The sequence below is a fragment of the Natator depressus genome, chromosome 7, assembly GCF_965152275.1.
Source record: "Natator depressus isolate rNatDep1 chromosome 7, rNatDep2.hap1, whole genome shotgun sequence".
Lineage (NCBI taxonomy): Eukaryota > Metazoa > Chordata > Testudines > Cheloniidae > Natator > Natator depressus.
The window spans coordinates 39,443,310-39,468,692 of record NC_134240.1 but is presented as its reverse complement, the minus strand read 5'-3'; the positions used below and the strand labels follow the sequence as shown (position 1 = coordinate 39,468,692).

Below are 25,383 nucleotides of genomic sequence, written 5' to 3'. Positions count from 1 at the left end.
GCCAAGCAAACCAAATGAGCACCCACCTGAGCAGCACAAGTGACATGATGCCCCCTGGAAGTTAGTGCCCAGGGTGACTGCCACTCTTGCCCTCTCCTAGAACCAGCCCTGGTCAGCAGCACTGACCAAAATCGTGGTTTCCCTGTTCATCTCCTGTAACTTCTGAGAGACACTGTGGCCTCACAGCCAATAATCCATGCATAGTGCAGTGTTAGCATCTGTGCATCTTTCTCTGATGATGTCACGGCACACGTAGAAAGTTTTTGCTTTTTCTGAACATTGCACAGTTAACAAGTTTCTTATGTAATTTCAGTGAATGTCCTTTGCTGGCCTTTATTTTCTAGCTCACCATCTTAAACTCAAAGTGAATTTTTCCCATCTCTGATGTATAATCTTCCTCTCTCTGAGCCCATTACTGTCACTTTTCTTACCTGCTTGGTATTTGTACTGCATTCTACTCCAAGAGAAACTGTTTGCAATCATGTATGACTCATCAGAGTTTAGGAAGAAAAAAAATCTACATTTGTAAGCAGTCTGATTAAGAATGGTTCACAACACAATTCTGCAGCAGATTGCTCTCTGTGGATAAACATACCCAGATAAAAGCAGATGATGGTGAATAAAACGGCAACATAGAGAATGCAAATAGTGAAGTTAGATGTTTGGCTGGTTCTCTCCATTTTTGTGTGTGATTTCCCAATAAGCAAAAAAACCCTTTCAAACGTCGTCATATTCAAAACTGACAGTTTTGCTGCACATGTTAATATTGGAAAGGGAAAAATCTTGCACTATGTCACAGTATGGTATAATTATCTGCAACAGTTAGTGGTTTGGAAAGGAGTTTGAATTTATAAAATAAATAAGTTTGGGGGGGGGGACAGGATGGTGCAGGAGTTGATGATAATGGGATCTGGACCCTTCTCCTGTAGGTTCTTAGTGTAAATCTAGCCCAGACTGGTAGCATCTTAGGGCTTGTCCACATGGGGAAATTGACGAATAGAATTCTAGTGATATAAGTATACCCCTAGAGTTATGCGGTATAACTCCTTGAATGGACACTCTATTCTGGAATAAAAGTGACTATTTTTGTGCAACAAAAGATATGCAAAAATAAAGAAATAAAAATCACTTTCATTCTGGAATAGTGTGTCCACACAGGGACTTAGACTTATGCTTTTTTTGCCTCTGTTTTCACTAACAAGGTCAGCTCCCAGACTGCTGCGCTGGGCATCACAGAATGGGGAAGAGATGGCCAGCCCTCTGTGGAGATAGAGGTGGTTAGGGACTATTTAGAAAAGCTGGACGTGCACAAGTCCATGGGGCCGGACGAGTTACATCCGAGAGTGCTGAAGGAATTGGCGGCTGTGATTGCAGAGCCCTTGGCCATTATCTTTGAAAACTCGTGGCGAACGGGGGAAGTCCCGGATGACTGGAAAAAGGCTAATGTAGTGCCAATCTTTAAAAAAGGGAAGAAGGAGGATCCTGGGAACTACAGGCCAGTCAGCCTCACCTCAGTCCCTGGAAAAATCATGGAGCAGGTCCTCAAAGAATCAATCCTGAAGCACTTACATGAGAGGAAAGTGATCAGGAACAGTCAGCATGGATTCACCAAGGGAAGGTCATGCCTGACTAATCTAATCGTCTTTTATGATGAGATTACTGGTTCTGTGGATGAAGGGAAAGCAGTGGATGTATTGTTTCTTGACTTTAGCAAAGCTTTTGACACGGTCTCCCACAGTATTCTTGTCAGCAAGTTAAGGAAGTATGGGCTAGATGAATGCACTATAAGGTGGGTAGAAAGCTGGCTAGATTGTCGAGCTCAACGGGTAGTGATAAATGGCTCCATGTCTAGTTGGCAGCCGGTGTCAAGTGGAATGCCCCAGGGGTCGGTCCTGGGGCCGGTTTTGTTCAATATCTTCATAAATGATCTGGAGGATGGTGTGGATTGCACTCTCAGCAAATTTGCAGATGATACTAAACTGGGAGGAGTGGTAGATACGCTGGAGGGGAGGGATAGGATACAGAAGGACCTAGACAAATTGGAGGATTGGGCCAAAAGAAATCTGATGAGGTTCAATAAGGATAAGTGCAGGGTCCTGCACTTAGGATGGAAGAATCCAATGCACCGCTACAGACTAGGGACCGAATGGCTAGGCAGCAGTTCTGCGGAAAAGGACCTAGGGGTGACAGTGGACGAGAAGCTGGATATGAGTCAACAGTGTGCCCTTGTTGCCAAGAAGGCCAATGGCATTTTGGGATGTATAAGTAGGGGCATAGCGAGCAGATCGAGGGATGTGATCGTTCCCCTCTATTCGACACTGGTGAGGCCTCATCTGGAGTACTGTGTCCAGTTTTGGGCCCCACACTACAAGAAGGATGTGGATAAATTGGAGAGAGTCCAACGAAGGGCAACAAAAATGATTAGGGGTCTAGAGCACATGACTTATGAAGAGAGGCTGAGGGAGCTGGGATTGTTTAGTCTGCAGAAGAGAAGAATGAGGGGGGATTTGATAGCTGCTTTCAACTACCTGAAAGGGGGTTCCAAAGAGGATGGCTCTAGACTGTTCTCAATGGTAGCAGATGACAGAACGAGGAGTAATGGTCTCAAGTTGCAATGGGGGAGGTTTAGATTGGATATTAGGAAAAACTTTTTCACTAAGAGGGTGGTGAAACACTGGAATGCGTTACCTAGGGAGGTGGTAGAATCTCCTTCCTTAGAGGTTTTTAAGGTCAGGCTTGACAAAGCCCTGGCTGGGATGATTTAACTGGGAATTGGTCCTGCTTTGAGCAGGGGGTTGGACTAGATGACCTTCTGGGGTCCCTTCCAACCCTGATCTTCTATGATTCTATGATTCTATGATTATACTGGGTATAATTCTAGGGGTATAATTGTACCACTATAGTTCTGCTGGGCCATTTCCCTGTGTAGACAAGCGCTGAAGGTCATCACCAGTTGCCAACTGTTCAGTAGTCGGTGTGAAATACGTTAGTAGTGTCAATCCAAGTATAAGAGGAGAGGTATCTACAGTACGCCACAAAGAGCGCTAACTGGCACCCCTTTTTGGCATTCGCAGGAGCGGGGAAGGACGCAGTAGACAGGGAGCCTGAACCACTACGTTGCCCGGAAAGGTGCATCTCTCAAAAGCCAGGTTGAGGCATATTGATGGGGGAGCTTGCCCTGCCAATGAGATGTAGGCACCTGAATCAGTTAGGCATTGCAATGCTGCAGGCAGCAACACCTAAATAAGTTTAAAAATCTGGGCCTAAGCGAACTTGAACACTTTCATTTTGTAAAGAGCCTTGTATTACAGTGTAAATAAAACACAGAATGCAGTTCAGACAATCTCATTTCCCACGATCTGGCATTTTGTTTTGTGTTCTGTACCATCCAACCTGCAGTGATGGCCAGTAAGGATCTACACAGGAAGCAACTGGAACCATCTGAAGTTTTAATGTAATTGACATCATAGGAACGTAATTGTATTATCTTGTGGTGACAAGAGGTAATGAAACTCGCCAGTGTATGAAAATTCTTCCTTCCCCACCAAAGGGCAGTTCAGCTGTGGTCACAGCAAGAGCGAAGCACAGGATTAAAGTTCACTGCAGCCAGTTCCCTATTTTAGATTCTTCCTGATAAAAGTTGTTGTGATGGAGCATGTGAACATCAAGCTGACATGTTCTGTTGTAGCTGCGGCCTGAGCAGTCTATTTTTAACTTTTCTGGCTGTGTGGCTAAATTCAGTGTGCTAAGTGCTGCTTCCTCTCTCTCAACAGATAATCTATGTTTCCTCCTGGGGTTAGTTTTCCCTATTGCCATCTCTCACAAGTTGAACCTGCTGCATCACAATCTGTGTGCGGTGGTTGTTCGTCTGGCCATCCCAAAGACTAGCTTTTCACTTAGAGTAAAATTTTCTGAGTCGCTGAGGACCAGATTTTCAAAGGTATTTAGGCACCTAAAGGTGCAGATAGGTGCCTCGTGGGATTTTCAAAAGCTTGTAAGTGCCTAAAAAGCATTGAGGTCAATGGGTGTTGGGCTCCCAGACGCTTTTGAAAATTCCAGTAGGCTCCTACATACCTTTAAAAAATGTGGTGTTGTGTATCTAACTACCATTGAAGTCTTTAGATGCCTAAATACCTTTAAAAATCTAAGCCTCCGCAATTTAGGAACCCAAGACACATTTTCAAATGATATACAGGCACTTCAGAGCCTAAGGGCTTGTCTACATGGCCCTGCAGTGCACACTGCGGGGGTGTAAATTGCAGCGCATGCCCCATGTGGACACTGCTGGTGCAACAAGGTAGCTAGTCCAGAGGACTATGTTAACACAAATGAGGTACTTTTCAGTTCGCACCAGCAGTGCCCACACAGGCAGGGCCGGATTTCCGATTCGGCACAGTAGGCACATGCCTAGGGGCTCCTAAAAGTTAAAAGTGGGTTAAAAGTTTCATTTTTTACAGAAAACATGAAGGTCAGCTGTAGGCTGGGGGTGGAGGGCACGTCAGGTGTAAATCCAGCCCTGCGTGCAGGGGAGTTACAGCGCAGCATGCTGGTGCACCCAGCAGTTCACACACACACACCCTGTAGTCTGCACTGCAGAGGTGTGTAGACGCAACCTGAGTTCCATTGATTTTCAATGGGCGTTAGGCGCCCAACCTGCATAAGAGCTTTTAAAAATCCCAGTTGGTGCCTAACTGCATCTTTGGGTACCTCAATACCTTTGTCACTCTGGCCCTTTGTCATATTGTAATAAAAGAACTTGGTGCCGACACAGGTGTGTCAGAAACGTTTAGTTTGCTCCCAAGTGCTCAGACACCAGCATGGCTCCGACATCGCTGAGAGATGGAAAAAGCCTTCCGAGCATCGACATGCTAATTAACACACCAAGCAATTAAAGTCAATTAAAACAGGGTTCAACGTAATTAGAAACAGTTGTGTTCACATTTACATTCAGATTGGTTTGACGTGTTGAAAGAAAAGAAAACAATTTCAGGCAAACTTTTAATGCCTACAGATGTGATGATGATAATAACAACACTTTGATTTCTAAAGCCACCCCCTGTCACTTCCCTGGGTGCTGTACAGCATGATAAACAAGAACATAACGAGAATTCCAAAACAGGAACCCCAAGGAGTCCAGGGGCTCAGCAGGCTTGGAGATGCAAGCTGAAAATCTGACGACAGCCTGTAATGGAACTAAGTTTGGGGGGTTCCTATCCCAGTCCCCATTTCAGCACATCACACAAATCCAGCATCTTTCACTGGCCATTTCAGCCCAAAAGAGCTCGGAAATCCAACAGTTCCATCGCTTTGAGTGCCAAAGTCGCCCTTGTTCTTATTTTAATAGCAATACCAACTGGCACAAAGGGCTGCCACAGCCTGTAAACACCTCAGATCCTTCCCACCTGTCCACAGGCCTTGCTCTTATCAGCACTCCTCTTCTTTATCCTCTTACCTGTGGTTTGGATTGGATTCATAGGCATGTGGTAGAAATGATGTGCTATGTACCTTGCTCCCTGCAAGGCAGTAGTAGGGGGAGGAGAGACCTCAGAGAGCCCTCCCTTCCTTAATGCTGCTGCACAGGTACAGCCGTATTTTGGCTCTTAGGGACTGAAAATCAAGGAGCTGGGGGTGAGGTTTCCAATACATTCAGCAATGCCAGAGGCCCCAGTGAGGGCATTTCTGGGCAGGGCAAGGCAAGGCAATTCTCTGGGGTTTTACGCTCCATGCCAGGATGGCTGTATGGGGGAGTGATAACTGCACTGCTGTTATGCAGAGGTATCCTTGGCTGATCTTCTCTTCTCTCCTCCCTTGCCTGTGGAAGTATGAATTTCTATGGCTCCTTCTCCTCCTCCTTGCAGCTCAGACTTATCGGAGCTGTAATTGCATCCTCAGTGGAAAACTGTGTGTATAGCGAAGATAGGCTGATGCACCCTGGGAAGAATATCTATGTGTCTGAAAGGGCAGTCTGCATGCTGATGTAAAATGACATGGTGCAATGGCAGGCTGCATGAGATGACAGATTGTGAAGTAATATGACATAATGAAGCAGGATGCAAGAAAATGTTACTCTTTCAATTCAGGTACAGTGACCCCAGCGTCAGCCATTTGACCTGATTAAGTGACTATTGGTATTAACAGCAGCCATTAATTTTAGGAGAGAGGAGGGAAGGGAATGCAGTGCACAGAGACTGAAATTGCAGAAATGAATACACAAAAAAGCACAGAAACCTTGTTGGGCTAGATCCTGTAGCCTCTCCATGCACTGAGCTGTCGCTGAAGCCAGGAGAGAGCTGCAGGATCAGTCTCATTCACTGCATTTCATCCTTATTTCCTTTTATTCCTTTTATTTGTCAGCCTCATTATGAAAAACCAGCTGTATGGAATTTTGTCCCTTTGAAGTACCGGGTTAGTGAACATTGAATCACTTGGTCCTGGGAGATGGCTTCTCCATCAATAGTGAACAGTAACCGTACTTAGCACGTGAACAAGGCTTTCCATTTTTATTGAATCCTTAATTAATCCACGCATTCCTCTGAAAGGCAGGGGGGTATTAGTGTCATCTCCATTTTACAGAGAGGAAATTGAGGCAGAAGACATGGCCTACATTTTCAAACAGGATTAGTGATTTTAAGAAACTCCGTTTTTGGATGCCCAATCTGAGACACATGGAAGCGGACTGATTTTTAGGGGTTGGATGATCAGCACTTTCTGAAAACTAGGCCCATTCTGTCTCTGTGTGAGCACCCCAAGTCTGAGGCAACAAAATCACTAGTCGCGTCTCAAAATCTATGCCTGAGTAATTTACTGCCACAGAGTGAGTTAGTGTCAATGCCGGGATTAGAATTCAGGATTCCCAGTCTCCTAGTGCTTTGATCAGACCTTGGGCCATGCCTGTTTAAGAGGAATTTATTACGCTGACATCGTGATTAAATAATTAAACAGCCATCGTTGGCCCAGATCGTCCCCTCCTGCAGAGGGAATCATCCCCTCTTGGAGAACCCACCCCCAAATTGAAAAGGCTGCAGTTCTCTCTCTCAAACCTGAGAGATCCTAAGCAATCTCCAGGAGGCCTCGACCATTCAAGCAGAGGCCCTGTGCCTCCACACAGGCTCTGGCCCTCGTTGCCTTCTCCCATGTGGCAGTGTGGCTCTGTTGGACGCCCTCCAGCCATCACCCCCAAGACCTCTAAGGGTGACTTCATGGAGAACATAATACAGCTGTCCATGGGACTAGAGACAGGTAACATGTGTGCCCCATGCCCCCAATGCTGCTCTTCCCAGTCCTTCTCTTTGGCTTGCTCAGCCTCCATCCTGTGTCTCAGTGCAGACCCTGGAGCCATGGAGAGGAGTCTAAGGGAAGGTGGATGAGAGGGCAGGAAGATGGCCTCAGCTGGAGGACTGTGTCCAGTTCTGGGTGCCAGACTTTAGGAAAGAGGTGGATAAATTGGAGAAAGTCCAAAAGAGAGCAACAAAAATAACGAAAGGGTTTAGATAACCTGACCTACCTGGAAAAGTTTTTTTAAAAAACTGTGCATGTTTCGTCTTGTCTTGACAAAGGAGAAGACTGAGGTGGGGACCTGATAACAGTCTTCAGATATGTTAAGGACTGTTATAAAGAGGATGGGGATCACTTGTTCTCCATGTCCACGAAGGTGGGAGAAGAAGTAATGGGCTTAATCCTCAGCAAGTGAGATTTAGGTTAGATATTAGGAAAAACTTTCTAACTCAGGGTAGTTAAGCTCTGGGACAGGCTGCCCAGTAAAGGTTGTGGAATCTCTGGTCACTGGAGATTTTTAAAAACAGATGGGACAGATACCTGTCAGGGATGATCTAGGTTTACTTGGTCCTGCTTCAGAGCAGGGAACTGGAATCAATGACTTCTGAAGGTCCCTTCCAGCCATACATTTCTACATTTCTATGATGGTGCTGGAGCTGCCCCGTGCACATCGCAGGGAGTGATGCTGTGCTTGTCTCATTGTATAGCTTACCGCATTGCCTTAAAGCTCAGGACTGGAGGTATTTCTGTGTCCTGGAAGCTTCATTTATAAACTCATTCTTAACTTTACCTTTTGTAGGAGGATTACACAGAATTCTTCAAATCTCGAAGCAAAAGCTTGGCATGATTTTGTTATAAAACACGTGTTGCTGTGCAAATATACATAGTGCTTTACAGACACAAGATACTTTCCATGCCCAAAGATCTTATCATCTAAATGGAACAAAACAAACAAATATAAGCCAAAATACTGCCCAGGATGGCAGGTTAGCAGAGAGAGGGTGTGGGTTTATTGAGGAGGAAGAGAGTGTCAAGTTTTGTTTGTAACTTGGCCAGAGGGCGAGTCACATCTCTCTCACAGACCAGTGAGTGGAGAACTGAGGAGATGCACCTCTGGGAAGGAAACTGAGGCAGAGAATTCCTGGAGAGCCCCAGATGGCCAGGGGAGGGAGGGTTGCTATGGGGCAGGCACATTCCTACCACAGTGGGTTTGTTTGAAGAAGTGGGTTTTAGAGACTTGATTGTTCACAGGAAAATATTATACCTGTTTTACCAATTAATCAGCTACTTGTATGGGTTGTGATTTCTCATGATCTGTGTTCAGTAATTTATTGCAAAAAAACCCAGACTGTATAAGACTCTTGAAGAGAGAGAGGTGGGGGCGGGGGGGAAATCCACATTTTCTTCCCTTGGTTATACTATTGTTCTCACTTTTCCAAACACATTTAGTACCAGTAATAAGAGTAACATTGTTTCCAATATAGGCTGCTGCATAGTTAACATGTAATACAGCACATTATTTTCCGGCAAGTCAATTCATTTCTCTACTGTACCATATCTCGTTTAATTGTTCTGTAGTGAGCCACAGTAACTTACTTGGAGAGAATGTCCCAACCAATGTTTGTGACTGGAGTTGGGCGAAATTTTTTGACCATTTTTTTTTCTCAAAAAAGGCAGATTCAGCAACAGTTTGCAAATTCACCAAAATATTTCAGTAAAACAAACAAACAAAAACGCTAAAAAAAAAAAGATAAAAAATTGAAATGTTTCATTTCAGTATTGTCAGTGCAAAAATTGACTTTCTGTTTCAAAATGTCCTTTAATAGTATTTTTAAAAAAGTCAATAATGTTTTAAAATGGTCAAAATTGAAACAAAACATTTTGTTTGACCTGAAATAATTTTTTCAACTCTTTGCTTTTTCCAAAATTTCAAACAAACAAACAAAAATCTTTTTGACTCCAAATTAATTTTTTTCTATTCCCCCACCCCACCCCCAAGAATTGCCAGTGAACTGAAAAATCCATTATTCGCCCAGCTCTCTTTGTGATTAAGTGTTTGCCCATTTTCCTGCCAAGCCTAAATTTCTGAAGAAGGAATATGCTTGGGGATGAAATTCTTCCCTCTGCAGAAGACCAGTAAGGGTATGAGGTCTCAAAGTATCACTCAGGGGGTGCATAAGATTGTGCGGGTATTTATATCTGGATTACTACTAGAGAAACAATACCACCTTCTTCTTGTTTTTGTTTGGGGAAAAAAACACATTTTCTGATGTTTTACTTCTTCTCGCTAGGTGGTATACGTAACAGCTACGTTCCCGTATGTCATGCTATTGATTCTTCTGGTTCGAGGAGTAACATTACCAGGCGCTTCTGAAGGAATAAAATTCTACTTGTATCCTGACCTATCCCGATTGTCTGACCCACAGGTAGGATCAAATAACTAATGTTCAAAACTTGCTCTGTGTTCATTGTATCTCTGAGGTGGAAATCTTTGGTGCTTCCAATTTTTCATTGCATTCAAAGTTGGAACACAAAAATACAGCAGATTGTATATAGATGCGTTTCAATTTGAAATTCCCAACGGCATTAAAAATAATTATTTGTAGTAGTTGTAGTATACTGTAGTTGTGTGTGTGGAGGGGTAGAGGGGTCGTTTGTTTATGTTCATTTTAGAGGTACCTTAGCATGTCACAGTTGGATTTTCAAAAGTGTTCAACACTGGCCTAATTCTGCCCCCACTGAAATCAATGGGAGCAGAGTTTGACAAAGACTGAGCATTTTTGACACTGTGCACCATTAGTGTGTATTCCAAATAATAAACCTCCGTGGAATGGTTTAGACAATCCGCTTCTCTTTTTAAAAATTAAAAAACAATAAAAATGGGTTGACATATTTGGTATCTTTGCAAATAAAGCGGCATAGAAGAATGAAAAATCTCTAAACATTTTAAAGCAGCAATAAATTCTTGAAAGAAGAGAGTGTGCCTTTTGAGTCACTTCCAAAGCAGAGATCATCATATAAATGCTGGGTTAAACTGAGACCTCGATGACAGATTAGCGGAACATAACAATTATGAATGTCATTTGCCTGGTATCTAAGAGAGAAAATGACACAGCTCTACATAGCTGGCAGGTTGCAGACAGCGCTTCACTTACCAGGGTTGACAGCATAATAAACATTAGACTATGTTACTCCTGGAGGTGGTTATGACATTAGATGGACCCAAAGATGTAATGGAGTTGAAAAAGAGGTTTGGTACTATTTGTCAACGTTCATTTTTTGAAGTACTCCCCTCTGTCCGGTGAACTGTAAAACATTTTCAGCAAAAGTATGTTTTGACATGACAACACAATGAGCCTTCAAGTTATTTCCCTGTAGCTTCTGAAGCATGGAAAAATCATCCTAATGAAATAGTATGGCTAGGTAAGAACTTACAACTAGAATGGGACAGTCACATTTAAAGACATTTGGAAAAATAGATCGAGTTGCCGATTTTGAACTTCTTGTTACTGAAAGTAGATACTTCTTGCTATTCTAAGCACAAGTGATTGGGAGGTGAAGGGAGAGCAACAGAAATAAAATCTGACACGCCTATTTGTCCGATAAAAGAGGGTGGACTAACTGAGAAAACTGTTAGGGTCCCATGAAGTTCTGGTCTCCTTGTTCTCTGAGTTCTCCACCACGTATAATAGACCCATATATTGCAATGACTTTAGTAAGCTTGCTCAATTGAAAGTCAGTTCACAAATCTGACTGTCAAATGTTTATCTGAGAACTTGAAAAGTTTGCTTTGTCCAGCTTTGATTAGCATTGTTCTGCCTTCCTGAATATTTTTGACAACTGATGTTATTCAAAGAGTCTTAATAATGAGTGCACATTCTGCATTCTTCTCCGGCAATACATCACAATGACTTTCCCCCAGTGTCGAATTCCTCAGGGAGCCAGAGTTACCAACCACCAGGGCTGCACAAATCTAATGAGGAGAGGGGGCAGGCATGCTGCTTAAACATTGCTGCTTCTGTTTTCCAAGGGGTGCATGGGAGGCCTGTTAACAGGATTTGTGCATGTACATGGATTTCTCACATGCCACTGTGAACACACGTCCCCCATCCCTTGTTTATTCATGGAAAAAATTAATAGAAAGAGGGTGTGTGCAAGCTCTTTTAACCCAGGGCAAGAGTAGCTTGTTTGTCAGTTTACAAGGGGTTTTTACATGCCTATTTGCTATACCATTTCCATTTGTAAAGAAACCCACTGTTGCCATGGTAATTGCTGGGCACACATGGTGTTATGGTTCTCAGGAAGCCTTTGAAACGCAGGGAACCTTCTTAAAAGACACGTGTGGCCCAGTAGTCTGTCTCCCACTCTGCTGTGTGTATCTAGGCTCTGTTTAGAATGTCTTGGGAGGGGAGTATTCAGTGTTACACTTTCACACGTGAACTTTCCCCCCATTGCAAAGTGATCGCAATCAATCTATATCTATGCTTCATCCCGCATTATTTTAAAAATGCAGCCCCTACCCCTCCTTATAGACTAGGAGAAAAGGGCGAAATTGAGACTGAGATCTAATGAGAAATATGGCAAGATGGTGTAATGGAGTGGAGTGGGTTGGAAGTTTTTGACAACATAGTTTTTTTAAAGAAATATGTTGTATTGTCAAAGCCAGAACGTTTCCCAGAGAAGTATCGACTGGGATGGGGAAGGTTTCTGGGGTCCTCATGGAAATCTCTGGCCACTTCCCAAGAGAGGGACCCAAAGTAAAAGCCCAACTTTCAAGCCAAAACCAGATGTTTTCACATAATTCCATTCCACAAAAGCATTTGAAAGGTTTTGTTTCCTTTCTAATGCAGAACAAAACCAGAAACCTCGAAAGTTGTCATGGGATGGAATTGTTGTCCTCCGGTCAGTTCTAGGATGGAGTGTTTAAAATGGAATTTGGAGTGTCATCCAGTTCGGAAGTGCTCCTTTGGTTGCAGCCTTTTTAGTAGTCAAAGAATAGGAGAGATGCTGACACTATGCATATTAATGGCAATGTATAATTAATGAATGTTTGCAACGTATGAAATTCTTGCATTGTGAAACAAAATGCCATAAACTAGATAATTATGGAATCTTTTTCAAAGGAGCAAGAGGAAATTGATGGGACTAAACTTCACATTCGTGCTTCCAGTTTTTGTCTTTACTCTTGTTTATTTGGATTTACTCCACAATTTCCAAGTATAATGCATGTGTGCTCGTAAAGGTTGTTTTCCTCTTCAGCTGGAAGTCTGCTTAAGTACCGTTCCAGGGAGACTACTGTGTTTCTGTGTTAGGAGAGCAGTATTTGAACCACAGTGCCAAGTATGTTTACTGTGGATTAAATAAATTAAGTTTCTCTTCAAGGCGCAGTTTAGTTTGAAGTTCTTGCATCTTTTGTCTTTGTGTGATTTGCATTCCATGGTTTGTTATAGCTTTCTAAGCAGCTATTCATCTGTCTTTTCAGTTCCTCTGAGCTTTCAAGTGCTGAGTTCTCTACCTCATTTTTATATTCTATCTTTTCAGTATGGCTGGGTCCTCATGCTCTGAAAATGCCATCTTTTGTTCCTTCTATCTGTAAAGCTTATACACTTTTACATTGTCATAGCAGAGTGCCAGCTCTGCTTTAGTTAAGATTCAGATGCACTTTCGGTTTAAAGGATGACTCTAAATGTTCTAAATACTTATTTGGATTGTCCTTCAATTTCCTGTGCCTCATCAAGGTGCTGGGTATTGTTTGTGGGCCCAATCTGAGGTCATTTGAGCAAGGAGTTCCTGGGATACTGTCCTCTGAAAAGAATCCAGCATTTTATCAAATCAGTTTTTCTGTGTGCGCATCTGGGACTCAAACTCTGGCTCTGACTGTCCCCCAACTGATCTCAGTCACTCTACATTGACCTCATTAATTACTTGGATGAGAGAGCGGACAGTATGCTTGTAAAATTTGCAGAGGACATGAATCTGGCAGGAGTTGCAAGCACTTTGGAGGATAGGATTAGAATTCAGAATGATCTTGGAGAATTGGAGAATTGATCTAAAAGATGAAATTCAGTAAAGACAAGTGCAAAATGTGGATTAATCTACTAGCATTGATTAACTAGAGGAAAGATGAAAAAATTAGGATAATGTAATTGTGTTTCCTGAACAATGGACCTGAGTGTGCTAATAGTCAAGGCATTCCTGATAGGCAGCCCCCTAGCATGAGGGGCTCAGAACTTTTTTAGATTCTTATAACTTGTTTGGTGCAGAGCTAGGGAATATGTGGGGATGGGAGCAGTGAGGGACAGGTGGGGATGGGAGCAGCACTGGGAGTGTGAGGGTTACGAGAATGCAGAGAGGGGAGGGAGGATTAGGGGGTGGAGAAGTGGGAGAAATAGAAGAAGAGGTTTTCCGTTGTGGCAAGGAGAGATTATGGGGAGGGAGGAGATACTGGAAGGGGGAATATGGGGTGAATGGCTGGCTGAGTTGGGAAACACAAGGGCCTGTCAGCCCCACATTATCCCCTCCCCCATTTGTGCTGGGATACTGGGGGGGGGGTCTGATGATCCCTTCTCTCTGACCCCTGAGTGTGTGCCAAGATCTTGGGGGCCTTGCTTCTCTTGGAGGGGCGGTCTGAGCCCCTCTCTCTATTCCCCATGTGAGCTGGGGTCTTGCAGGAAGGGCTGACCCTTGCGGGAGAGTAGTCTAAGCCCCTCTTCCTGGCTCCTGTATGCCATGATCTGGGGGGTCCTGCCAATCTGGATGGGGAGCTGAGAACAGCATGCTTGGTGTATAAACCAAAACCAGTGTGCTGAGGAGCTGAGAATGGGCATGTCTGACGTATACCACAGGGCACTGGGAAGGGGGGGTGAGACTATCCACTGAGATGAATGGAGCCGGTCACACCTTTCAGAGGTATTGTTTCAGGCAGCATTCATTTCCATGGGGTGTTCTCATTTACCTGAGAACATCTCATTGGACAAATGAATGGACCACTCTATGTCTCTCTGAGGCCTGGTCTGCACTAGGAAATTAGGATAGTACATTCCCATTTTACAGATGGGAAACTGGGGCAAGAAGAGCTAAGTGACTTGCCCAAGGTCACACAGGAAGTCAGTCATGGAACAGGGAATTGAACCCAGATCTCCCCAGTCCCAAGCGCTAACCACTGAGCCATCCTTCCTCCCATGCCTCCTCCCACATCTGTCCTCACTGTCTCCATACTAATCCCTGCACTGTTCCTGCATCCTCTACCCTGTTCCTCCACCTGCAGGTCTCAAGTTGCAATGGGGGAGGTTTAGATTGGATATTAGGAAAAACTTTTTCACTAAGAGAGTGGTGAAACACTGGAATGCGTTACCTAGGGAGGTGGTAGAATCTCCTTCCTTAGAGGTTTTTAAGGTCAGGCTTGACAAAGCCCTGGCTGGGATGATTTAACTGGGAATTGGTCCTGCTTCGAGCAGGGGGTTGGACTAGATGACCTTCTGGGGTCCCTTCCAACCCTGATATTCTATGATTCTATGATTCATGCTGATGCCTGCATCTCGGTGCCAAGGGATGGTTGGGGAGGGAGAAGCAGGCTGTGCTGCACAGAGAGAGGGGAGACGAGAAGATGATGAAGGGGCAGGATAATGTGCAGCCAGTGCATTCTGTAGCTAGCTGAATTGTTGCCAAGGAGCCAGAGGCAGAAGAGTGGGAGAGTTGGACTGTGGAAAATGGGGATGCTGAGAAATCATTTTTTTTAAATAGCAAGGAAATTAAGGGCTCCTAAACTTAATTAACCCAGAGTGAAGGTTTCCCAGTGATGGTTAGTGGTCTTCCAGGATGTAGAGTGGCTAAACTTACATTGCTGAAAACCAGGAAATGACACGTTAAGGTACAAGCCACACCCACATCGCAACCTTAATTCTGTCCTCTTTGAGCAATCCCCAGTATGCCAGTTATACACACACTAGCACTCTACCCTTACAGATACCTTCTGAGACATTGTCTTCACTAAGCCCTGGAGACCACTGTCCTGTATGCCACCAGACAGCTGACAATCCCCACAGTGAGAGAACACTTGTCTACACCTCTGTGGAGGTGATCTACAAAACTCAGTGCTCAAATGACACACACTTGATCCCACAAGGTACAAATGCATCTCGCCTCATATTACAGTCACTGATCTGCCAAGCTGCTCCATCTAATCCCTCCACCATTCAGAACAGCTGCACCTAACACAGTGAGCACAGCTGGAATGCATGCAGATAAATGATGGAATTCAAATCTGTGGAGCACAACTCGAGTAACAGCACATACCCTCAGAACTTCCTCCTGTCTACTGATTATGGCATCCCCTCCCCTTACTGAACCATTCCCAGTGGCTATTGCCAGCTCTAGGGGGAGGAGATCAGGTTGCATTGTGGGGTGGGTGGCATGTAGCTTAACTCTGTATTTCCTGGTTTTCAGAGGTGTAAGTTTAGCCACTCTCCACATGCTGGAAGACCACTAGCCAGCACGGGGCAATGTTAACTCTGCGTTAATGAAATTTATGGCCATTTAATTATCAGTTGTCCCTGAGCATTCCTTGGCTTTGATGTCCAGTTGCTCAGGTGTTTCTTTAGAAAGAGACAAGCATATGTAAACAGCAGAGCTTCTAACAGATCCAAAATATGGGTTCTCTGTCCCATGGAATAGTGCTGGGGTTTGATCTAAATGGCTGTAGTAAAGGTGTGGGAGGGGAGGTCTCTATCTCAGGTTTCAAATAGCTGCAGTTTCTGATTAACCATCTTAAATAAACACCAGTAAGGTGAATTTTGAGTGCCAATGTGAAGGGCTGCAGTGAAAGCCCTGGGGGTGTCAGTTCTCTATTAACTGCTTCACAGTCTCCTGCTAATGTGTCTGAGGCCTGGCCTACACTAGAAAATTAGGTTGGTTTAACTACAATGGCCAGGGGTGTGAAAAATCCACACCCTGAGCAGCGTAGTTAGGTCAGCCTAAATCCCCATGTAGATAGCGCTAGGTTGACAGAAGAATTCTTCTGAAGACCTAGCTGCTGCCTCTTGGGGAGGTGGATTACTTTTGCCGATGGTAGAACCCCCTCCTGTCAATGTAGTTAGTGTCTACGCTGAAGTGCTACAGCGATGCAGCTGTGCCACTGTAGCGTGTTAACTGTAGACAAGCCCTTAATTCTTGAGTTGGAGGGGTTGCTTCTGGGAAAGAAGAGGGTAGTTTGGTCTGTGTTATCAATTAAGTCTGAAAACTCTCTGCTGAATCTGCCAGAAAAGGTGACAACTGTGGTAGAGGCTATAGACACGGACACTGGGAACTGGGCTGAGACCACCAGCTCATTCCACCAGCTGTCAGACAACTTTGGATACTGCTTCTAGTAAAAAGAAAAGGAGTACTTGTGGCACCTTAGACACTAACCAATTTATTTGAGCATAAGCTTTCATGAGCTACAGCTCACTTCACTACAGCTGTAGCTCACGAAAGCTTATGCTCAAATAAATTGGTTAGTCTCTAAGGTGCCACAAGTACTCCTTTTCTTTTTGCGAATACAGACTAACATGGCTGCTACTCTGAAACCTGCTTCTAGTAGAGGCTGGCAACGCTGGGAAAAATTTTTGCAGTCCATTACTGATCCCAACAGCCATTACGTCACCAAACGTGCACTGTTGTATTCAGACAGCGATCACTGACAATAACGATAGACTCAATGCCTTAATAGGCACAAAATGATACTCTTCCCATTAATTTTTCTTTCAGTTAGGTAGTAAGCTGTGCTCCATGGGCAGGGTATGTGTAATTAAATGAAACCGTAGGCCCTGCTATATTGAACAAGAATTGGTACTTCAGTGAAGCCTTTGTTTTGAGAAGCAGTAGATCAGAGTCTAAAACTTTTTTAAAAACTCTGTATCTCCTATATGTAAAGGCATCAGTAACAAAATGTGTATTGGTGACCATCCACACATGTTCTGACTCTATATCTGTTATGGACAAGAATTGCAAGGAGTTCTAGCTAAAGTAGAAGAGGGAATAGGGTGCAGGCCAACATGATACTGAGCACTCTGGCCCTGATGCACTTAACATTAAGCGTCGGAGTAGTCCCCTTGAAATCTGAAGCTCAACACCTACTCTCTGAGAATCAGGGCCCTTTAAATCTCAGTTTGGCCACTGAAAATCACTAGCCACTTTTGAAAAATTAGGCCATGGAGGGAGTTAGTGTCAGTGCTGGGATTAGAACTCAAGATTGCCTGGCTCCATTTGGTCCTTTATCTTATGACACACATCTTACCCTAGCAATTTACATTAGCACTAAAGCTGATGATTCCTAAAATAAGAGAAGCAGAGAAAAACAAACACCACTTGTTTACTGTATGCTTGTGTGTTAATTATTGGCTGTCCACCTGCTGTTTTATTCATTCTAATTGCTATTATTATTTTTATGAAAATATTCATTATAGAAATTAGCTGAGAACAGTATCTTTAGGGAGGAGTATGTCAGCATATCTAGAGTCACATAACCGTCTCTGAACAATAAATGCGTCCTACAATGCTGAACAAATTTAATTAACCCTTGATTTGGGAGTGTATTGTGCATTATTATACTTGTCCATGAGGAGGGAATGCAGTTTGTAATCTCCCTCGCATTTAAATACATGTAAATGTCATGCATATGAAAATAAATGAATGGCAGGGCAAAGTATTTAGGAAGAGGACAGGTGTCAGCTTAGATACATCTACAGGACCTGAACTGTCTCAGTGCAGCTCGAATGAGTTTTAAAATTCATCTGATGTTTCTTGAGTGATGGGAAGTTATATATCTTGCAATAAAACAGAGTTGTTTATAGAATGAACAGCCCTTGTCTCAGTCTCACATTTGATAAGAGGGGGCCATGTGGTGAGGGGAAGGGGGCCAATAGCTTCCAATGCCCCCAGTTGACTTTCATTGGTATTTTTCTCTGCCCCACTGCTGCTCTGCTCCATGCATCAAAGCCTCTGCACCTTCTCATACTCTGTAACGAGCAGCAGAATGAACAAGGAAGACATAGGAATGCAAAGCAGACAGGTAGAACTGATGGATGCTACAACGCCAGTGAATAGCAAGTGGATTCTTTGTTGTAAAATGTGTCTGAGAGCCTGGTGGTGGGGCTGACCCAGAAGGACTGTACTTGGCAATATCAGAAGGTGAGATTGACAGAAAAGTCCAGAGTATGGAGGGAGGCGGTGACAGGAAGGAAAGAGAAGGGGAAATTCAGTTAGTCCGGAAATTAAAAAAAAAATCACAATAAATATTTGGGTGGATTGGAGGGAATGTGTAAAAATATATTCACAAGTAAAAAATATTACTCACAACATGTGTGTATGTATATGTAAGCGAAATACAGCAGAACCTCAGAGTTATGAATCCCACGGGAATGGAGGTTGTTCGTAACTCAGAACAGAACGTTATGGTGGTTCTCTCAAAAGTTTACAACTGAACATTCACTTAAAACAGCTCTGAAACTTTACTATACAGAAGAAAAATGCTGCTTTTAAATGGAATATTCACAGAAGCAGTTTCCTTACCTTGTCAAATCTTTTTAAAACTTCCCCTTATATTATTAGTACTAGTTTATGTTTAACACAGTAATGTACTATATTGTATTTGCTTCTTTTTTTGTCTCTGCTGCTGCCTGATTGCATATTTCCGGTTCCAAATGAGGTGTGTGGTTGACTGGTCAGTTTGTAATTCTGTTGCTCGTAACTCTGAGGTTCTACTGTATATATCTACATGTGTACATGTCTATCCATATGGGCACACACAAACACGTGGTATATAAAATGTAACCACCAAGATACGAGTTCACAGCAATTAACTAATACCAAAGTAACATAACATGCACATGCACACACAACCTTAACAAAACCTGCAACCAGATGTGTGATGTAGTACAAAGATAACTCATGATCTCATGTTTCTCCCATTTGTCGCCCGTGTCCCTACTGTTCCGAGCTGGGACCATGTCTTTATTTAGCTATATGTTTTGGTGCTCAGTGAACAGTCATAAATAAGAATAATAGCTTACTCTTCAGGTAAAGCAAATGTTCAAAGTGGAAGCAAATTTGACATAAATACTGTATATGTTTAAATACTGTTTAAACCTCCAGTGCTTCATTAGGAAATTGGTCCAATAGTTTTTGAGTTTCAGGTTATTATCTTCAAAAAGAACAGGAGTACTTGTGGCACCTTAGAGACTAACAAATTTATTTGAGAATAAGCTTTCGTGGACTACAGCCCACTTCATCGGATGCATGCAGTGGAAAATACAGTAGGACGATTTTATATACATAGAGAACATGAAACAATGGGTGTTACCATGAACGCTATAACGAGAGTGATCAGTTAAGGTGAGCTATTACCAGCAGGAGGGAAAAAAAAACCTTTTGTAGTGATAATCAAGATGGGCCATTTCCAGCAGTTGACAAGAACATGTGAGGAACAGAGGAGGGAGAAAAATAAACATGGGGAAATAGTTTTACTTTGTGTAATGACAAATCCACTCCCAGTCTTTATTCAAGCCTAATTTAATGGTGTCCAGTTTGCAAATTAATTCCAATTCAGGAGTCTCGTATTGGAGTCTGTTTTTGAAGTTTTTTTGTTGAAGAATTGCGACCTTTAGGTCTGTAATTGAGTGACCAGAGAGATTGAAGTGTTCTCCGACTAGTTTTTGAATGTTATAATTCTTGACGTCTGATTTGTGTCCATTTATTCTTTTACGTAGAGACTGTCCAGTTTGACCAATGTACATGGCAGAGGGGCATTGCTGGCACATGATGGCATATATCACATTGGTAGATGTGCAGGTGAACAAGCCTCTGATAGTGTGGTTGATGTGATTAGGCCCTATGACGGTGTCGCCTGAATAGATATGTGGACACAATTGGCAACGGGCTTTGTTGCAAGGATAGGTTCCTGGGTTAGTGTTTTTGTTGTGTGGTGTGTGGTTGCTGGTGAGTATTTGCTTCATGTTGGGGGGCTGTCTGTAAGCAAGGACTGGCCTGTCTCCCAAGATCCGTGAGAGTGATGGGTCATCCTTCAGGCTAGGTTGTAGATCCTTGATGATGTGCTGGAGAGGTTTTAGTTGGGGGCTGAAGGTGATGGCTAGTGCGTTCTGTTACTTTCTTTGTTGGGCCTGTATTTTCCACTGCATGCATCCAATGAAGTGGGCTGTAGCCCAGGAAAGCTTATGCTCAAATAAATTTGTTAGTCTCTAAAGAGCCACAAGCACTCCTGTTCTTTTTGCAGATACAGACTAACACGGCTGCTACTCTGAAACAGGTTATTATCTTATTATCCTGATAAAAAAAACTTTGTCCTCTCCCTCTGTCAAAAATAGCATATCATTATTTATTTAAATGTCTGTATACCTAAAAACTTCTGCACAAGCAATACTTAAAGAAAATATGATTCAGCAAAGTTGTTAATGATTGTTATCTAATTATACTTACTATAGTCAGGGTATATGACAGGTTTTAGGATCTTGTGTAAATGTACAGAGCGATTATGTTATTGGAATAAATCATGTATTGTACAAACTGGGAGGATAGTTTAGTATTTATCTACCTTCCTTTAGCTGTTAACGTCCAGATTTTTAAATGCTGCCATGTTTTAGCTACAATATTTACAGTAATAACACCATTCTTGATATTTATCTCTAGCAGTGGAAAAAATACCTGATGAGATTCAACTCTCAGCACTGGAAGCAAGCAACTATTACAATTGCATTGCCATCTTGAGGCTGAATGTAAGATATGTTTTTAGTGATAGAAGCAAATAACAGAATTCTCTTCTAGCTTTAAGGGTGGGAGTAAATGAATAATGTTACATTTTAATATGTATTTCCAGATGACTATAGAAATGGCTCTGTTTGGTTTTAGCAAGAAACTGTGTAGGAAAGGTAATGCACCTTTTATATAATGTTTACCAGAAAGAAAAAGAGTCTCTCTTTCTATGAAAAGAAAAGGAGGACTTATGGCACCTTAGAGACTAACGAATTTATTTGAGCATAAGTTTTCGTGAGCTACAGCTCACTTCATCGGATGCATTCAGTGGAAAATACAGTGGGGAGATTTATATACATAGAGAACATGAAACAATGGGTGTTACCATACACACTGTAAGGAGAGTGATCACTTAAGGTGACCTATTACCAGCAGGACAGCAGGGTGGGTGGGGGGGCGGAATTGGTTTTGTCGTGATAATCAAGGTGGGCCATTTCCAGCAGTTGACAAGAACGTCTGAGGAACACTGGGGGGTGGGGTGGGGTGGGGAAATAAACATGGGGAAATAGTTTTACTTTGTGTAATGACAAATCCACTCCCAGTCTTTATTCAAGCCTAAGTTAATTGTATCCAGTTTGCAAATTAATTCCAATTCAGCAGTCTCTCGTTGGAGTCTGGTTTTGAAGTTTTTTTATTGAAGAATTGCAACTTTTATGTCTGTAATCGAGTGACCAAAGAGATTGAAGTGTTCTCCAAATGGTTTTTGAATGTTATAATTCTTGACGTCTGATTTGTGTCCATTTATTCTTTTACGTAGAGACTGTCCAGTTTGACCAATGTACATGGCAGAGGGGCATTGCTGGCACATAATGGCATATATCACATTGGTAGATGTGGAGGTGAACAAGCCTCTGATAGTGTGGTTGATGTGATTAGGCCCTATGACGGTGTCGCCTGAATAGATATGTGGACACAGTTGGCAACGGGCTTTGTTGCAAGGATAGGTTCCTGGGTTAGTGGTTCTGTTGTGTGTGTGTGGTTGCTGGTGAGTATTTGCTTCAGGCTGGGGGGCTGTCTGTAAGCAAGGACTGGCCTGTCTCCCAAGATCCGTGAGAGTGACGGGTCGTCCTTCAGGCTAGGTTGTAGATCCTTGATGATGCGTTGGAGAGGTTTTAGTTGGGGGCTGAAGGTGATGGCTAGTGGCGTTCTGTTATTTTCTTTGTTGGGCCTGTCCTGTAGTAGGTGACTTCTGGGTTTTTTCCCCACCACTCTCCTGCTGGTAATAGGTCACCTTAAGTGATCACTCTCCTTACAGTGTGTATGGTAACACCCATTGTTTCATGTTCTCTATGTATATAAATCTCCCCACTGTATTTTCCACTGAATGCATCCGATGAAGTGAGCTGTAACTCACGAAAGCTTATGCTCAAATAAATTTGTTAGTCTCTAAGGTGCCACAAGTACTCCTTTTCTTTTTGTGAATACAGACTAACACGGCTGCTACTCTGAAACCTCTCTTTGTATGGCAATTGCTTGGATTCATGGGCAGCAGACTGTAAAACTGCATTTGTATATATTTACCCATGCTGATGCTCTTGATGATGGCACCTCTGTGCCTAAAAATTTCCTGTCTCTGAGTCCTCATCATATGCTGCCGAGGTTAGCAATGGGGCATGAGTAGATCCTAACTTGACAAGTGAAGGACAATTGATTGGAATGCATTCTCAACCTCCTCCTTTCCTACAAAGAGAGAGTACTGATGGGAAGGACTCAAAATGCTCTATGCTTTAAAATGAGGTTTTTAAAGGGGAGATCCCCTCCAAAATATCCAGTTGCTGCAGTGCTTAATCATCTGGGATATTAAAAGAGAGAAACTTGCACAATAAAGAATAAATGGATCAACCTTTTACTGAACACGTCCTTCGAAGTGGTAAGAAAAGATCATTAGCTCTGAAGAAAAGGGTGGACATAACTCCTTGGAAGCCTGGTTTGAAAAGAGGTCACCCACCTGAAAATTTGAGCCATTTAACGCTGCCAGAGTCAGCTACACCTTTGCTGTTTACTGCATTTATGCTGGTTGCATAAGTTTATACAGCCAATTTTTCAAAGATTTAAATGGAAAAAAATAGTGAAGAGAAGAGGACAATATTCTGCACTCAGTTATACTCCTGCAGCCATATTGGATCCCATTTCCCACTAAAAATGTATGTTTTGTTTACAGTAGAACCTCAGAGTTACCAACACATCGGGAATGGAGATTGTTCATAACTCTGAAATGTTCGTAACTCTGAACCAAACACTATGGTTATTCTTTCAAAAGTTTACTACTGACATTAGCTTAATACAGCTTCGACTCTTCACCATGTGGAAGAAAAATTCTGATTTTAACTATCTTAATTTAAATTAAACAAGCACAGAAAGTTTCCTTATCTTGTCAAATCTTTTTTTAAAATTTTCCCTTTATTTTTTTTTAGTACATTACGTTTAATGCAGTACTGTACCATAGTTCCTTTTTCTTTTTTCTTTTGTCTCTGCTGCTGCCTGATTGTGTACTTCCGGTTCCGGATGAGGTGTGTGGTTGACCGATCAGTTCGTAACTCTGATGTTCGTAACTCTGAGTTTCTACTCTATTTGACCAGTTTCTTGTATTTCCTGTATTCTTTGCCTCATTGGGGGTGGTCATAGGGTGACACTGGCTCTTGAAGGGGGAAGAGGCCAGTGTACCTATGACTGGTCAGTTGACTCCCAATTGGGCTTAAGCGATGGCACCTGGGCCACAGAGAAGAGGTGACTGGGTGAGTCAAAGCCTGTGAGAAGCAGGAGATGGGTAGGTGAAAGCTGCCTGGGAGGACTTGGAGAGAGGCAGGAAAGCAGCAAGGAAGAGCTGGCAGGAGTTGCTGGGGAGAGAGCTGAGTTTGGAAGGAGAGCAGTAACTGTGCACTGCCCAAGAGGCACTTGGAGGAAAGCTGTTGGGCAGAGCTGACCAAAGCTGGGGACCCCTGACAAGTGGGAATCTCAGGCAGGGGCCCCTAAGAAAAAGGGATGGTCTGGCTTGGGCAGAGGAAGCTGAGCCTAGAAGCAAGAGGATTGTTGCAGAGGGCGAATCCCCCTCAGCAGGGGTAGGATTCCCAGGCAGGGACCTAGAGGAATGAAAGCAGTAGGGGAGGAGCCCTCAGGGAAAAGACTCCTGTAAAGGTCTGTGAGAACACTGGTCACTGGCAGGCAGGGAGTCGGGGCCTGCCAGTGACCAGTGAGAGTGGGGCCCTGAATCAGGGGCCAAAGGACCTGACAACACAGTGCTGCTGTTGACTCCAGGATGGGTGAGCTGGGGGTGATGTCCCTGGAGATGGGAATGGGAAAAAGCTGCTGTACCTTTATATGTTTACTCTGGCTTTGTCAAGAATGGTTTTATACTGAGGGTTTGGGGGGAACTACTGGACTGGTGTAGATGAACAAATTATGCCCAGAGGCAGGCTTTGTGTCAAACACTGAGACACGGTTCCTTTCCTGGGCCAACAGAAGGGGAATGAGGCAGGCACATCTGTTGAAATGCACGCTGGATCAGGAGGAGACATCCTAGGCAGGGCTGCTCTAGCAGCACGTTTTACATCCAAGCAAATTTTGAGACACGGTAAATTCTCGGAGGGAGAATAGAAATGTTGGAAACTTGTGCAAGGACACAAGCAGTAAGAGTTTCAGAAGGGCCTCCGCTAGATACCTAAATATGTATCTCCAAATTTGCCCATGAAAACACTTGTATTTGTCCAGACAAACAACACTTGTTCGTGAGAGACAAGGTGAGTGAGGTAATATGTTTTATTGGAGTAACGTCTATTGGTGAAAGAGACAAGCTTTCGAGCTTCCAATAAAAGCTATTACCTTACCCATCCTGTGTCTCTAACAGCCTGGGACCATCACAGCTTCAACACCCCTGCAAAGCAATATTGCTTCATGTTAACCTGGAAGCTAAATCTCTTCCCCCGCCCCCCAAAATGTGCTGATACAAATGTATAGGCTGCTCAACACTACTTAACATGGAACTGCTCTTTTAAAAATCCTAATTACAAAAGAATTGACATTATTGAACCAAATTCTGCTCTCAGTTATACATCTGCCACTCCACTGATGTCAGACTTTTACTATGAGATAAGAACTAAACAGCCTGTTGGAAGTTTATGGTGCAGTTTTTCCTACACTACATTTGTGCATAATCTGGGTAATGCAAAACCATTCATTCTCCCATGTTTTATCCCTAGTATTACAAATTATTTGTGCTTTAAACCACACAACAGAACAAACTGTGATGCTACAGAATTTTCATGCTCAAAGGACAGGCCACAGAACAAGTAGACCTGGGGCAGATTG

General features: G+C 43.1%; 1 protein-coding gene across 2 annotated transcripts in view; it reads left to right on the top strand.

Annotated features, from left to right (window-relative positions):
* SLC6A11 (solute carrier family 6 member 11) overlaps positions 1–25,383 on the top strand; it is a 276,818-nt gene that overhangs the window by 156,466 nt on the left and 94,969 nt on the right. For both annotated transcript variants that reach the window (XM_074958192.1, XM_074958193.1), the window contains one exon: positions 9,567–9,701. In XM_074958192.1, coding sequence (XP_074814293.1) covers positions 9,567–9,701 — 135 coding nt within the window. The remainder of the gene's footprint in view (positions 1–9,566; positions 9,702–25,383) is intronic.